Source organism: Anguilla anguilla, chromosome 3, assembly GCF_013347855.1.
Source record: "Anguilla anguilla isolate fAngAng1 chromosome 3, fAngAng1.pri, whole genome shotgun sequence".
Classification (NCBI taxonomy): Eukaryota; Metazoa; Chordata; class Actinopteri; order Anguilliformes; family Anguillidae; genus Anguilla; species Anguilla anguilla.
This window is the reverse complement of record NC_049203.1, coordinates 49217210-49230229: the sequence shown is the minus strand read 5'-3', so window position 1 is coordinate 49230229 and position 13020 is coordinate 49217210. Positions and strand designations below refer to the sequence as shown.

The 13020-nt window shown below is 41.8% G+C and overlaps 1 protein-coding gene and 1 long non-coding RNA gene across 3 annotated transcripts; both read right to left on the bottom strand.

Annotated features, from left to right (window-relative positions):
- Window positions 1-289: 289 nt before the first annotated feature.
- On the bottom strand, window positions 290-8156 carry casp10 (caspase 10, apoptosis-related cysteine peptidase). Of its 2 annotated transcripts, XM_035408053.1 has the most exons (14): window positions 7988-8156; window positions 7046-7329; window positions 6663-6768; window positions 6275-6410; window positions 5997-6097; window positions 5741-5774; window positions 5344-5425; window positions 5120-5135; window positions 4512-4563; window positions 4333-4413; window positions 4099-4181; window positions 3716-3833; window positions 2859-3363; window positions 290-1933 (listed from the first exon to the last, which is right to left on the bottom strand). In XM_035408053.1, exons 1-14 carry the CDS (start codon window positions 8063-8065, stop codon window positions 1759-1761), a joined length of 1851 nt encoding a protein of 616 aa, XP_035263944.1. In that variant the 5' UTR covers window positions 8066-8156; the 3' UTR covers window positions 290-1758. The 2 variants fall into 2 exon arrangements, with proteins under 2 accessions (XP_035263944.1, XP_035263943.1); XM_035408052.1 differs by lacking the exon at window positions 5120-5135 and having other exon boundaries at window positions 5322-5425.
- Window positions 8157-10908: 2752 nt separating this feature from the next.
- LOC118223965 lies at window positions 10909-12033 on the bottom strand. The gene is made up of 2 exons (XR_004764537.1): window positions 11946-12033; window positions 10909-11119 (listed from the first exon to the last, which is right to left on the bottom strand). It is a non-coding gene; the product is annotated as an uncharacterized LOC118223965 (long non-coding RNA).
- Window positions 12034-13020: the final 987 nt, after the last annotated feature.

Sequence of the window (13020 nt, the reverse complement as noted above, 5' to 3'; positions counted from 1 at the left end):
CTTCTCGTCACATTAATACCAATACTAATTAAATCAACCGGCAGCAAACTGCCTTAGAGAAACTAGCTGTTTCAACCCGTCGCAATAGAATGTTTTTATAGAAAATAATAAATTTATGCTGAAACACTGCACAAAAATTTTACAGAGTCATTTTGGTGTCACCGCCTCTGATGGTGTCACGCGGTGCGGTCCGCACCCCCCGCACCCCCCTAGTGAGGCCACTGAAGTTTTATATTTCAGGTAAGAGCAGATGAAATGCTACCTGCACTCTGCAAAAAAAAAAAAAGTATTTATCTCGACATACAGATTTTTATTAATGACATTTTTATTAATGATCACATAAGTGGATAAATAACAGGCACTGAATAGGTTCACATTCAGAAGAACAAAGAGTCCAAATTTAAAGGACAAACATTTCAGGCTTCGGACTGCAACGTTTTGCTACACATTTCAGGTATGACCCGAGTAAAAGTAGAGGATACTGTAGGGAGGCACTGTGGGGTGTTTGTGGAAATAACATTAATTGGACAGAACATTCATTAAATCTAAAAAGACTTAATTGATTTCAGGGGCCTCACTTATAAAAATGTTCTTAGATTTATACTTGAACTTAGTCTTAAGATCATTTCCGACGGTCTGCTTACGTTCGATTCATAAAAAATACTGAGCATAAAAAACCTTGCTTACACAGGTTCCAAGAAGCCCATTTGTAACTTGCGCACCTGTGATCTATAAATCTCAAATTAAAATAAAATTGACGGCATCTGAGCGTGCCTTACAATCAGTGATTTCCCCTTATAATGCTAGCACAAATGAGGGTTTAGTCAGGAATAACCATGGACCAAAAGAGAAAAGCAAACTTTTTGGAAGATCATGCGCAAAAAAGTCATTCCGGTCTCTGAAAACTCCTTCCAAAAGCACGGTTTTCAATGTCTTCCAATAATGCAAGAACAGCCATGGTTACTTTTTTCTAATTTGACACACTATTTATAGCACATCGCATCCTGTTTTTAATTCAAAACACCATGCGTCTGGCAATTAATTCCTCACACCTTTAATTGATAATTCCTATCAAATTGTTCATGAAGCTAATGCAAAGTTCACCACAGGCTTGGACGTGTATGCGTCCCAAAATGCAATACCCCTATATAACCAGCAGGAAAATCACTTACGTCAAGTCTAGACTTTGCGTAGAGATAAGATCATTTCCACGTCGAAGTAAGGTTTTATAAATAACTACTTATATGTGGTTTTCTACGGAAGTCATACTTAAGATCTAAATTGATCGTAAATCCGTTTTATAAATAAGGCCCCAGTAGTGATTGTTACATCAGCATTATAATGTTCAGTTAAGAATATTCTAATCACATTTATGATCATATACCTTGGTTAAGAGTGCTCTGTTTGCCCTGTTCCAATAGCAAGACACAATCATCAACAAGTAAAGCTAAAAACCCAGTGGAACAATAGAAACTATAAATGAGGCCCTAGGACATAATTCCACAAATATAAAATGTATAAATATAAATCTGTGAAGTATAATATAAATCAAATTTTTATAATGCTAATTAGAAAATACATAATTAAGAATGCTTTAAATAGCATTTTTATCAGAAAATATTTCCATCTCATTTTAAAATAAAGATATAAAAATACTCCAATGATAAAACATTTATAATATAAAGCTACTGAACGGAATAACTAGTGTAAGGGTGGTTTATGGGGACACATGGTACTCCTTTAGTGGTGTGGTCTGGCTCATGCTGTGGTTCCCAGCTTTAGTGTGGGTGCTGGTTGCCGTGGCACTGGGAAGACGACCCTCTTCCGAAGGGAGTAGGCGGGCTGGGGCATCTGTTTCCTGGTGCCGGATCCGTCCGCCATTCCGCTGACGTGATGGTTGACCTTGGTCAGGATGGAGAGCAAGTCGTGCCCACTGTCCAAATGGGGAAATTCAGAGAAAACAACTGGGTCTGAATGGGGCAGATTTATCCTACACACGTAGCATGTGCTCCATGGATTAGCCTCATTAATCTCACTGTCCTTGAAGCAGTACTAACACATCAAATTTGGACCGTTCATCATTTTTACTGCTACTTGAGGCTTCATCTTAAACTTCCTTGGACTCTTCCTTGAACCCCCCAGCTCCTGAAAGACACCAGTGTTTCTCTCCCAATCTTGTAAACCTTCTGTGTCATTAGGGATTTATTACAAATCTTTTTATTAATTTTTAGACTGATTGGATACTGGCTACAAGATTTTTCTCCTGAAGCACTGATGTGTATCTCTGTGTGAAAAATATTTTTTGAGGGGTATTTTGGATCAATAAAATAAGAAAATATGTAGTAAGTAAACTATGTACGACAAAGTTGTGCTAATTTTCGTCCTTCTTTTAGTAACTTCATAATACATACAATTCTTATTCACCATGTAACATTACCACCATAAACATTCAAATCTACTGCTACACTTAAACCATACTACCATGCCAAAAGCTGTGCTTCACCGTAATTATGCGTTTTGTAGAATCTTAAGCTTCTGCTTCCACGCCCAGCACATATCGGCTATATCTAGAGCAGCGTTGGGGTTTGAAGTCAGTCTTGTAACTGTGACAACAGGGCACGTCTGCTCAGGTAAAACAATAACGTATTAAAACATAACATTTTTGGCCAGGATGCTGCAGTGAACTATAAACCCTTCATCTTTGAGGATGGAATAAGATTTATATTATCATTATCTTCAATAATATTATAAGTATAATGTCAGAACCCTTGAGGAGATTTAACAGTTTTAGAACCTTTTACTCAGTTGATTCTGGGGGGGGGAAGCATGCACAAACACATCCTGTGGGGCTTACTCACCCGGGAACCAGCTGCACAAGATTCTCGCACAGAGACTGGATGAACCAGGTTCCCTCCTTCTTGTTTCTGAAGGAGGCGTAATCTGGCACGGTGGCCATGCCCAGCAGGAAGTCGGCGTCGTCGGGGATGGAGTTCCGCGGCACGGCCGCGTCGGTGGCGAGGTCCATCTGGGCGAAGCGGAGGCAGTTGGACTCGACGGGCACCGCCAGCTGTTCCTTCCTACCCTGGCACGCCTGGATGAAGAACAGCTTGGGCTTCTCCCTCAGAGTGGCGCAGCGGGTGCCGGAGAAGGGCTCCGTGAGCTCTCTGAGTGACAGCGCGCGCCCGTCCACCCCGTACACCACGCCCTGCTCGCCGTGGCTCAGCACGCAGCAGACCACGCAGTCCCTGCGGCTGTGGTCCTCCTGGCTGAGCTGGGCCAGCAACGTGCGCATGCGCTGCTGGTCGCAGTCTCGTTTGGTTCGCGTCTCGAAGCCCAGCCACTGAAATACTTCCACCAAGCACGCTGAGAAACCATGAGAAAGGAATGCATCAGGAATTCGGAAAAGGGGCAGACAGAAGAACTGTGTATTCTATATGATGTGTACACTCTATAAGTAGTGTCAATATGTCCTCTTATTTAAAACTGATTGGCATCCATGAAAATCAGGGTAACCTGCCTACAGTGTGGCAACAATATATACTCTGTGCTGCAATCCCTCAGTGCATCCTGAGGAAAACACATTTCCTGCACCTGAGCGCAGATATATTCCAAGTCATTATGCTCTGTTTCTAGCACAGTTTAAACAACTAGCTTTCATACATCCAAAATTTTCTCATTTCAAAGTTTCCCCTCCCTCCTTTTGTTTAACACTTACTCTCATCTACGTCTGTTCCCTCGCGGTCTTTCAATTTGCTTTGTGAAAAGTCATAGTTGTTTATAATCAAGCAGACTCCTCTTGACCTGTCCTCCTCCATCGCATATGCCTCTATTTCCTACAGGAAATACATACAGATAAAACACACAGATCAGCTGCCGGAAACTGCGTAACTGATTATCAGTTATCACGTAATGACAGATTATGTTGTTAATTGTGGCACCATGTGAAATAATACATTTATTTAGTAATTGTTTAAGACAGATTAATCTGTGCGTATGTGAGTGTGCGTGCGTGCGTGCATGTTTGTGCATGCATGAATGTGTGTGTGTGCGCGCAAGCATGCGTGTGCAGGTAGGTGAATGTGTGAGAAAGTTTCTCACCTGTCTTCTTCCAGGATAAGGCTCTGCAGCACTCAGGTTCTTCTCCTCACATGAAGAGGTGAAAGAAACATTGTGGCTTTGCACTGAAAGAAAAGAACCAGCAGATGATGGAAGGAGAGAGAGAGAGAGAGAGACATAAAAAACACAGAACAAGACAGACATACAGGAGAAAGAGAGGGGAGCAGGAAACAGTGAGCACTGTAGGGAAAGGGTAAATGCTGCCCATTAACTGACCTGAGGAGAAAGTGGAGCCAGTTGTCCCACTGCTGCTAAACTGACTGAGCGACAGCCCCTCCCTCCTGGCATCCGGAGTGTCTGTAATACATCCCAGAGGCCCAGTGAGACTCAGGCAGAGCTGGGCTACTGTAAATCAACATTCGCTCTCTATGAGACAGAGAAAGAGATAAACTCACCTAGAGATGCAGGCAAAATGGAGGAGAGGTGTGAGGGCAGAGCACAGGGTTCCTGGGGGACAAGAGCATCCAGCACATATGTGAATGGGGCTGAGGTAATATGTAGAGCTCAGAGGTAGACACAAACCCAGGTCACTGAGCAGTACATAAGGGATAATGTGACAGTATCTAGCCTGGATTCTAAGCTTTTGATTGCCTTTAGAGTCTGTTATTGGGATTTGCCAGCATAAGGACTGGAGTCGTGCCAATGAAAGTCAAGGAATCTATTATGAGGCTAAGAAATATATATATATATAGCCAGTTGGCCATTGATTTGAGAGAGCGCAGACAAGCGCATGCTCTCCTCCAAAGCATATAATGTCAAATGTTGCTTCTTAAAACACCACAGTTCACAAGTGAAGCGTGCACAGACATGAGTCAGAAGTGCAGGTGCATTTCACATGCAGGTGCCCTACCAACCAGCAGGGGTCACTGGTGCACAATGAGATACTGTCATCCCAGCTAGAGCCTTCACTGTCATTTCCCATGACTGTGTTCTGTTACATTACAATGAGTAGAAAGTGTGTGTGTGTGTGTGTGTGTGCGGAGGCGACTGTGCAGGAACTGACCTGAGATGAGGCATGTAAATGGTAAATGGTAAATGGACTGCATTTATATAGCGCTTTTATCCAAAGCGCTTTACAATTGATGCCTCTCATTCGCCAGAGCAGTTAGTGGTTAGGGGTTAGGTGTCTTGCTCAAGGACACTTCGACACGCCCAGGGCGGGGTTTGAACCGGCAACCCTCCGACTGCCAGACAATCGGTCTTACCTCCTGAGCTATGTCGCCCTGTGGCTGTGCGATGTAAAAGCGAGAGGGGGGCACTAACTCCTCTCCCCCAAGCCCGTACTGATCTTCATGCTCCTGAACACATCCTGCAAGGAGCAGAAAAAAAACAGTTACACGGACTAGCCAAATGATCAAATTGAGAGGCAGAATTTATTGTTCAACAACAGGTTTTTTCTCTTTAAAACCATTAAATGAAGGCTCAAAAAGTACTCATATCTGTGTCTCCTCTATTCTCCCTTGTTCCACAGATCAAATAAGGGAAAGTAGAAGTAGAACTTCTCTCTAGGGGTTTCGTCATACTTGTTCCTGGTTATGGTTATACACTTTGTTGTACGTCGCTCTGGATAAGAGCGTCTGCCAAATGCCTGTAATGTAATGTAATGTAGAAGAGTTACACATACCGAAGCTGGCAGGTCTTTCATATGAAGAAGCACCCTGGGTAAGACGAGTCAAAAAAAAAAAAAGACTAACATGAAACAACATGAGTGATAAATATGTCCTTAAGATATTAGATATTATTATTGCCTGTGGGAGAGACCAGTAATTTGGTACAGAGTGACAAAATACAGAACTTTTAACCTGCATGACCTTGTTCTTTTATCCAGTATTACAGTAGGACAACAATAAAAAAATAATGAGAGAAACATAGACAAACACCTGACTGGGCTGCATCTGGTCACCAATATAGGATGGAAACTCCACAGGCTGAGCCAGTCTTGCACTCGCATATGGAATTCCTGTCTCCTGGATAACTGGACCTACATACTCACACATACACACACACATAAAAATTGCCTGTTGAGCCTGATATCACAATGCAAAGAAGCCTCTATTTGTTGTAGATGCAGAGCCATTGGTGATAAACTCACAGTTTCAACACACACTCCATTGATATTAAAAGAGAAACTTTCCAGGCTATACATACTTTTACTCACCATTTTCTTCCTTAAACTGGATGACCTTTTTTCTTAAGCTGGGGCGGACTTGCCCAATTATGTGTTCTAGTGTTTCCAGGTTTGTTTTGCTCAAGAAATCTTCCTTTTCCATTTCCAGAAGCAGACTTAGCATGGTCTGGAAAGGATTAAGAAGTCTGTTAACGTTTGCGATGGTGCTGCAGCGGACAATACTGTAGCAGCGCAGCTAGATTCAAACAGGTGACACGACATGAAACATAAGATGGAAGGCAGAGAAGCCACAGGATTGATGCTGTCTGCACCAGAGTTGGGGAGTTAGAAAGCTGGGTCAGTCAGTACACCCCCCCCCCTCCCCATTATTTGGAGGCCCAGAGAACAGAGAACAGAGAACATCGGCCTGTATACTTACTATGTCATCGTCCAGTTTTTTCCGGGGTAGAGTGTTGTACAGCAGGAACTTGATGCTCTTCAAATCTTCTGCAGTTATGTTCTCTGACAAATCGAACAGCAGCTTTCTGGCAATTTTGAACATTAAAAATTCATAAGTACTGAGTCCTGTAGTCCGCTGTTTTCAGACCTGAGACCTATTACTACTCAAACATTACATTTTACATACATATTATCAAAAAGGTCCTGATCTAGCTTTAAAAAAGTGTCAGCAAAAATTATAAAAGACTTTAAAAACTTTAAATGTTTCATTGATTACACGCCCCACAAAGACATAGCATTTGGCTCTGAATTCGATATTTTCTCCTTTCCAAACGAAACTCCGGGGAATTTCTACACACTCACCTATAGGGGGAAACAAGTCCTTTCGGTGGAAGGTCACTGAGACCCAGCTGCCGGAGCAGCCCGTTGCGTTTGGACATGCGAAGCAGCTCTGCGAGAAGGGATGGCTCCTCTGGGGTAAGAAGATCAAGTTCTTGCAACTGAGTGAAAAGATCTCGCCCGTTAGAGATAGAGCGCGCATCTTTTTCCAGGAGGTCCGCGCAAAGAAAAACCAACGCCTGCAAATCCTCCCGGTTTAAAGATTGCTCGACTTTCAGCAGAGTCTGTTGGAAGTCCATCGGCGGCGTCTGTAGAAGTATATTATTAAAAATGCAGTACATATAGCGCGTTATAGTATAACTGCAGAGACCATAACGCGATGTTATATATAACACGGTATAAGATTATATCAAGGTGGTGACAGTCGTAAGTATTCTACGGTTGTGCCATGTGATTCATCTACAAACTGTAACAACTTGTGGAAATGATATACATTACAATCACGTGACAATTCATGACGCAACCTTTCACTTTCGATTAGTAACTGTCTAGCAGAGACTGTAAAAAATATAGCAATATTTACATTAAAGGGGAAACATTCGTCCTAAATTTCCCATTTATCCTAGTGATAAATGCTCTAAACGCAAGTAGGCTAAAAGTAATATCAATAGTAGGCTATACACTCACAAAACAGATGTATTAAAAACGTAACGTGTCATTTTTTTGTAACTAACTTCGATCTCTAGTTAAGGACTTTTGAGTTACTTTCAACGCAGTCTATGTTTAAAAGTCTCTTTCACACAAGTTATGTTACACAAAAGCAGTCACATAAAAGTTTGTTTGATGTTAACACATTCTTTTTTAGAAGTGTATGTATAAATTCCAAAAAACCGGATTTGCTTTGGATTTCTATTAGCCTATCACAACAAAACCGTTCATACAGCCCACTAGCCAGGAATACGTCACCTGTTCATTTGTGCGGGATTCAAATGACTCCATATCCCCACTCCCGTAGATTTTGCCCTCCGCCTGTTCACTAGCCATGTATGCCCACCTCGCCAACGAGGCTACCAGCAACAGCAACAGCGAGAGCTGGCGTCCTGATCGAACAGTTAAAACTAAAACCAGCACATTCTGTTACACTTCCGGGAAAGGTGGAGCCAGTTTCTGCGAGATTATGTATACTATCAATCTCTGTATTTCGGTTCATACCGATAGATTGTTTTTTTTTAATTATTATTATTATTTTTGGAATGTCAGAAATCTGACTTGCGATGTTGAAATTATTGAATTTAGTTTAGTGTACAATGTAAGTTAATGTTTTCTGCAGATTCTGTTGGATGGAAACAGAACGTCGAACTTCTGTACGTCGCTTTGGATAAAAGCGTCTACATTTATTTGATAACCATCACCTGTGTAAGCAGATATATCATGTTATTATCTAATATTTTATACAGGTTATATCCATTATTATATATAGATCAAACGACATTTATTTATTTATCTATTTATTTATTTATTTATTGTTTTGGTTAAGAATAATTATAAATAAAGGGCCTTTCTCCCTCCAATAGTAGCTCACCAGCTACTATTGGTTGTGTGTTACAGGGACCTATGGGTGGCACATAGCTTTAACATAAAACGTCATATTCTCAAGAAATCGCATTAAGGTGAAGAGACTACTCCAAAACAGATTTACAGAATCACAGATTGAAGCTGTAAAATATTTTTTAAGAGCAGTATACTTGTATAAAACATTATTCAGTGTAATTGCATTTAAAAACCAATAACAAAACCAAAAACTGTCATAAAAGAGTGAAACCAAAAACATACCAATTTCATTGCAATTTCTTCCCCTGTAATGCATCCAGCAAGAGAACATTTCTCAGGAAGCTGTATCAACACATTGGTAGAGTGCCATTGAAACTCACTGCAGAAAGGTATGCAGGGAGGTCCATAATGTTTGGGACAAAGTGTATATTTTTTCTTGATGTGGTCCTGTGCTGCTCAATTTTAGATTTGTAATCAAACAATTTGCATGCGCTACAGTGCACATTCTCAGCTTTTATTTTAGTATATTTTTATACACATTTCACCAGGTAGACATTACAGCAGTATTCATACATAGCTCCACATTTCAGGGCACCATAATGTTTGGGACATATTAATGTTATGTAAATGAAAGTAGTCATTAGTACTTTGTCTCATTTCCTTTGCATGCAATGATTGCTTGAAGTCTGTGACCCATAGACATGACAAGTTGCTGAGTATCTCATCTGGTGATGCTCTGCCTGGCCTGTACTGCAGCCATCTTCAGCTCCTGCTTGTTTCGGGGGCTAGTTGACTTAAGTTCTCTCTTCAGCATATGACACATGTGTTCAGTTGGATTAAGATCAGGTAAATGACTTGGCCAGTCAGATCAGGTGAATGACTTGGCCAGTCATGCTGCAGCAGCAGCTTGTGAGTCTCACCTCACTGTTTTATATAACCTCTGCATGCTTCAGCTGGTGTGTAATTATGAGAGCCACGACCAGAATTTAAACTGCTTACATTAATGACACTGTTTGTCGTGGAGAGAAATTTCTTAGCAGTTGTCATGCGTATGAGAGTACGAGGTGCTTTGACTGTAAACTGCATTGGCATACATTTGCAGCTCTGACCTGTCCCTGCTCTAGTGCACTGTCACCATCTTCTGTCTCTCCGCTCCTATATGTTTGTACATATGAGTGTGTGTGAGTCAAGTCTGGAACTCACCTGTGTGTGTGCTGTGATGAGCACACATTGTGATTGATGTTGAGATTGTTGGCCAACATTTCTCGCTATTGTTGCCAAGCTGAGGCCATAATGGACCTTTTGAAAATCTTTGCTGTTGAACTTGGGATTTTATCACTGGATTATGATGGAAAATAGAGGATCAGTGAAGTCCTGATGTCGGTGCTTTTATTGTTCTTATTTTAGTGAGGCTACAAAAACTGCAAGTTATTCTAATATTCACACACAAAAGATATTTTAACTCTGAACTGAACTGGTATGTGAATAAGACATTTCTTCCTACCCTGCAGCACATAAGGATTAATTTACTAGTAGTATCTTACACCTTATTTATGTGAGCTCAGTACAGTATCTGGGATGAGATACAATATGCTTACCATAATGACATTATGTTAAAAGAATGCCTCTTACTGCTCAGGGTATAGTTAAATTACACCTAATGTGAGTGGACTGGAAACATGGCGGACAGATTTAGCTTTTTCTCATTCATTTTAGCACTCCCATTTGTCTCCATTCCAAGGGCTAAGCTCTGCAGCAAGATGACTTCCTGGCTGAAGCTGGTAGTGTAGGTCATAGTTACTCCATGGTCACTGGAGACATTTACTCTGTGGTGCCACTTTTTAAAATATAAATTCGGCACCCAACGCGGCGCTGAGTATGTCCAATTCCCACCCTAATTTGGAATGTCCAGTTACTATTTGTGGGTGCGTTCATGCACGATCCCCACTTCTGATTCGGTAGAGTATAGACATCTGCGGTTCTCCTGCTTGTCATCAGCCTGCTTCGTTTCACACTGCAGCCCAGAGCCAAGCTGGTATAGAACGGAGTTGGAGGAAGGCCCTTCTACAGGTGTGGAAAGGCCTTAAATCTACAAGTATACAATCTCCAGGCGTCCGATCGGCCACTGGGGGTCGCTACAGAGCAATGAAATTCAGACCCTACCCTGGCAATGGCCAATTGCTTGTCACCCTGTGAAGCTACTCACTACAATTGGCCCTGGCATGGTCTGGATTTGATCGTGGTGCTACTCTTGACCAAAGTCCATGCCTGTGCATTCTATCCTTCTATCTTAGCCAAAACACACATTTGTCCATACACAGCACAGGACACGAGGGAGAGGTTCTGCATTTTTTATTAAACACATAAAAATTGGAAAAGCCTGTCCATGGTCATGGAGTTACATACTGGAGCTCCTCTTGATGTCCGGGGCTGCTGAGATGCTTCCTAAGAGGCCAGTTCTGACCCGGTGAACCTGGATTCTGACCCAGTCCAGGATGAACTCCTTCTGCCTGGTGATGTTACTCTGTGAACCTCGGACACAGGGCTCTGCTGGAAGAAACCCATTTATACTGGATAAGTTCTCCACACTAGCCACAGGATCTCAAATCCATATATGTATAGCAGTGTTGTGCCCTTCTACTCCGAAAGATCCATATGAGTGAAGGTTTTAGAGATTTAGTCATTTATAGCTGAGGCTGACTGATGCCTGCAATAACATTTAGAAGTTCCTGTCAGATATAAGACTTTAATTTGCTAATTAACCCCAAAGGCATCTCAGAATCATAATCTGTGTATGAAACTGCTCTTGATCATTGATCACTTCCACTGCTTAGACATTGTTCAGTGTCCAACAGTGCAGTAATCAGAACATGGCACCAGCAACACTTGACTGAAGTTCCAAACATGAGAAATATACCACAACACATTTCCTACCTTTAAAATCGTGCTTCAAAATGACCTCAGTACCAATTGTTGGAGGAAAAATGATCTATTTAAAAAGAATGATTTCTGAATAACTGCCTTTGGAAGAGCTGCTAGCATGAGAGCAAACTGGCTTGTTATTCAATTAACTGTTTCTATAATGATAAAAGCTCAGGCTTTGCTTTTTTATTTTAACTTAAATATTTGTGGAAATGATGTCCCATCAAACAAAAGCTTGGATCGAGAGCTAGCTTATTGGTGTCATACAGAATCATGTCGTTTGGGAAGGATCTGGTCCCAGGTTCCAGTTTCCAAATCAAACGCTGTTGAGATTACATTTGTGAAATGGAGTCTTCAGGGGAGGGGCGGGGAGCGACTGTACATTGCAGACATAAATGGGAAAGCGGAGGTACACAAACTGACGGATGATGCTGGAGAGAATAGTACTGACTGTTAGCGGTGAGCGAATGTACTGTTTGGAGGCTGCAGGCGAGCCAGCCGGCGTCGGCCCAGCCCGTGAGTCCGGGCCAGAACACAGTCCACGTAGATATCCCAGAAGAGCTGTGCCAGGTCCCAGAACAGGGCGCTGTGCTTCAGGTTCTCTGAGGACTTCAGGAAGATCATCAAGTCCCAGAAGGCGGGCACACTGTCTGCGATTCGTGGGGTACGCAGCTCAAGCAACAGGGCTGAGGAGGACTCCCAGCATTGCGAGTTGACCCGTTTCAGAGTCAGGGGGTCCACCTGTCCTGGGGCCTGGCTTTGAAGGGGAACCACACACACACAGCCCAAGAGGAGAACCCTAGCCAGGCGTACATTGAGACAAAAATTCTCCATCTGCAGGATAGAGACAGAATCAATCTGATAGGCTACTGTCTGTAACCTATAAACACACACGTGTACACAAACACACGCGAAAATAAATAAAATGTATTCTCTTATAATCTGCACACTTTCACAGCGCTTTGTGTCTTCACTAATCAATTAACCTAATTACAATAAATAAATAATTTAACCTCATATCCAAAATTGTAAGTAACTGATTGCAATGTACTTTCTAAATTGGCTCGGAGGACGGAGTGTGGCACAGTGGGTAAGGAACTGCGCTTGTAACCGAAAGATCGTAGGTTCGATTCCCGGGTAAGGACACTGCCGTTGTACCCTTGAGCAAGGTACTTAACCTGCATTGCTTCAGTATATATCCAGCTGTATAAATGGATACAATGTAAAGTGCTATGTAAAAAGTTGTGTAAGTCGCTCTGGATAAGAGCGTCTGCTAAATGCCTGTAATGTAATGTAATGGCTCAATTTAGGTTCTTTGGATTACAAATTTTAAACTCCAGTTACAAGTCTTTCGTATGGCACAGTAACCATAAATAAATTGTGTTAGCTCATATTGTACTGTTCTGCTAACAAGACTAATAAATAGGTCCAGAAAAATATTTGGAGTTTTCTGAAATACATTTATGTATTCCATCTAAATACAAAACCAAAATTACCACGTTCATGTTAGCTAACTAAAAAAATTT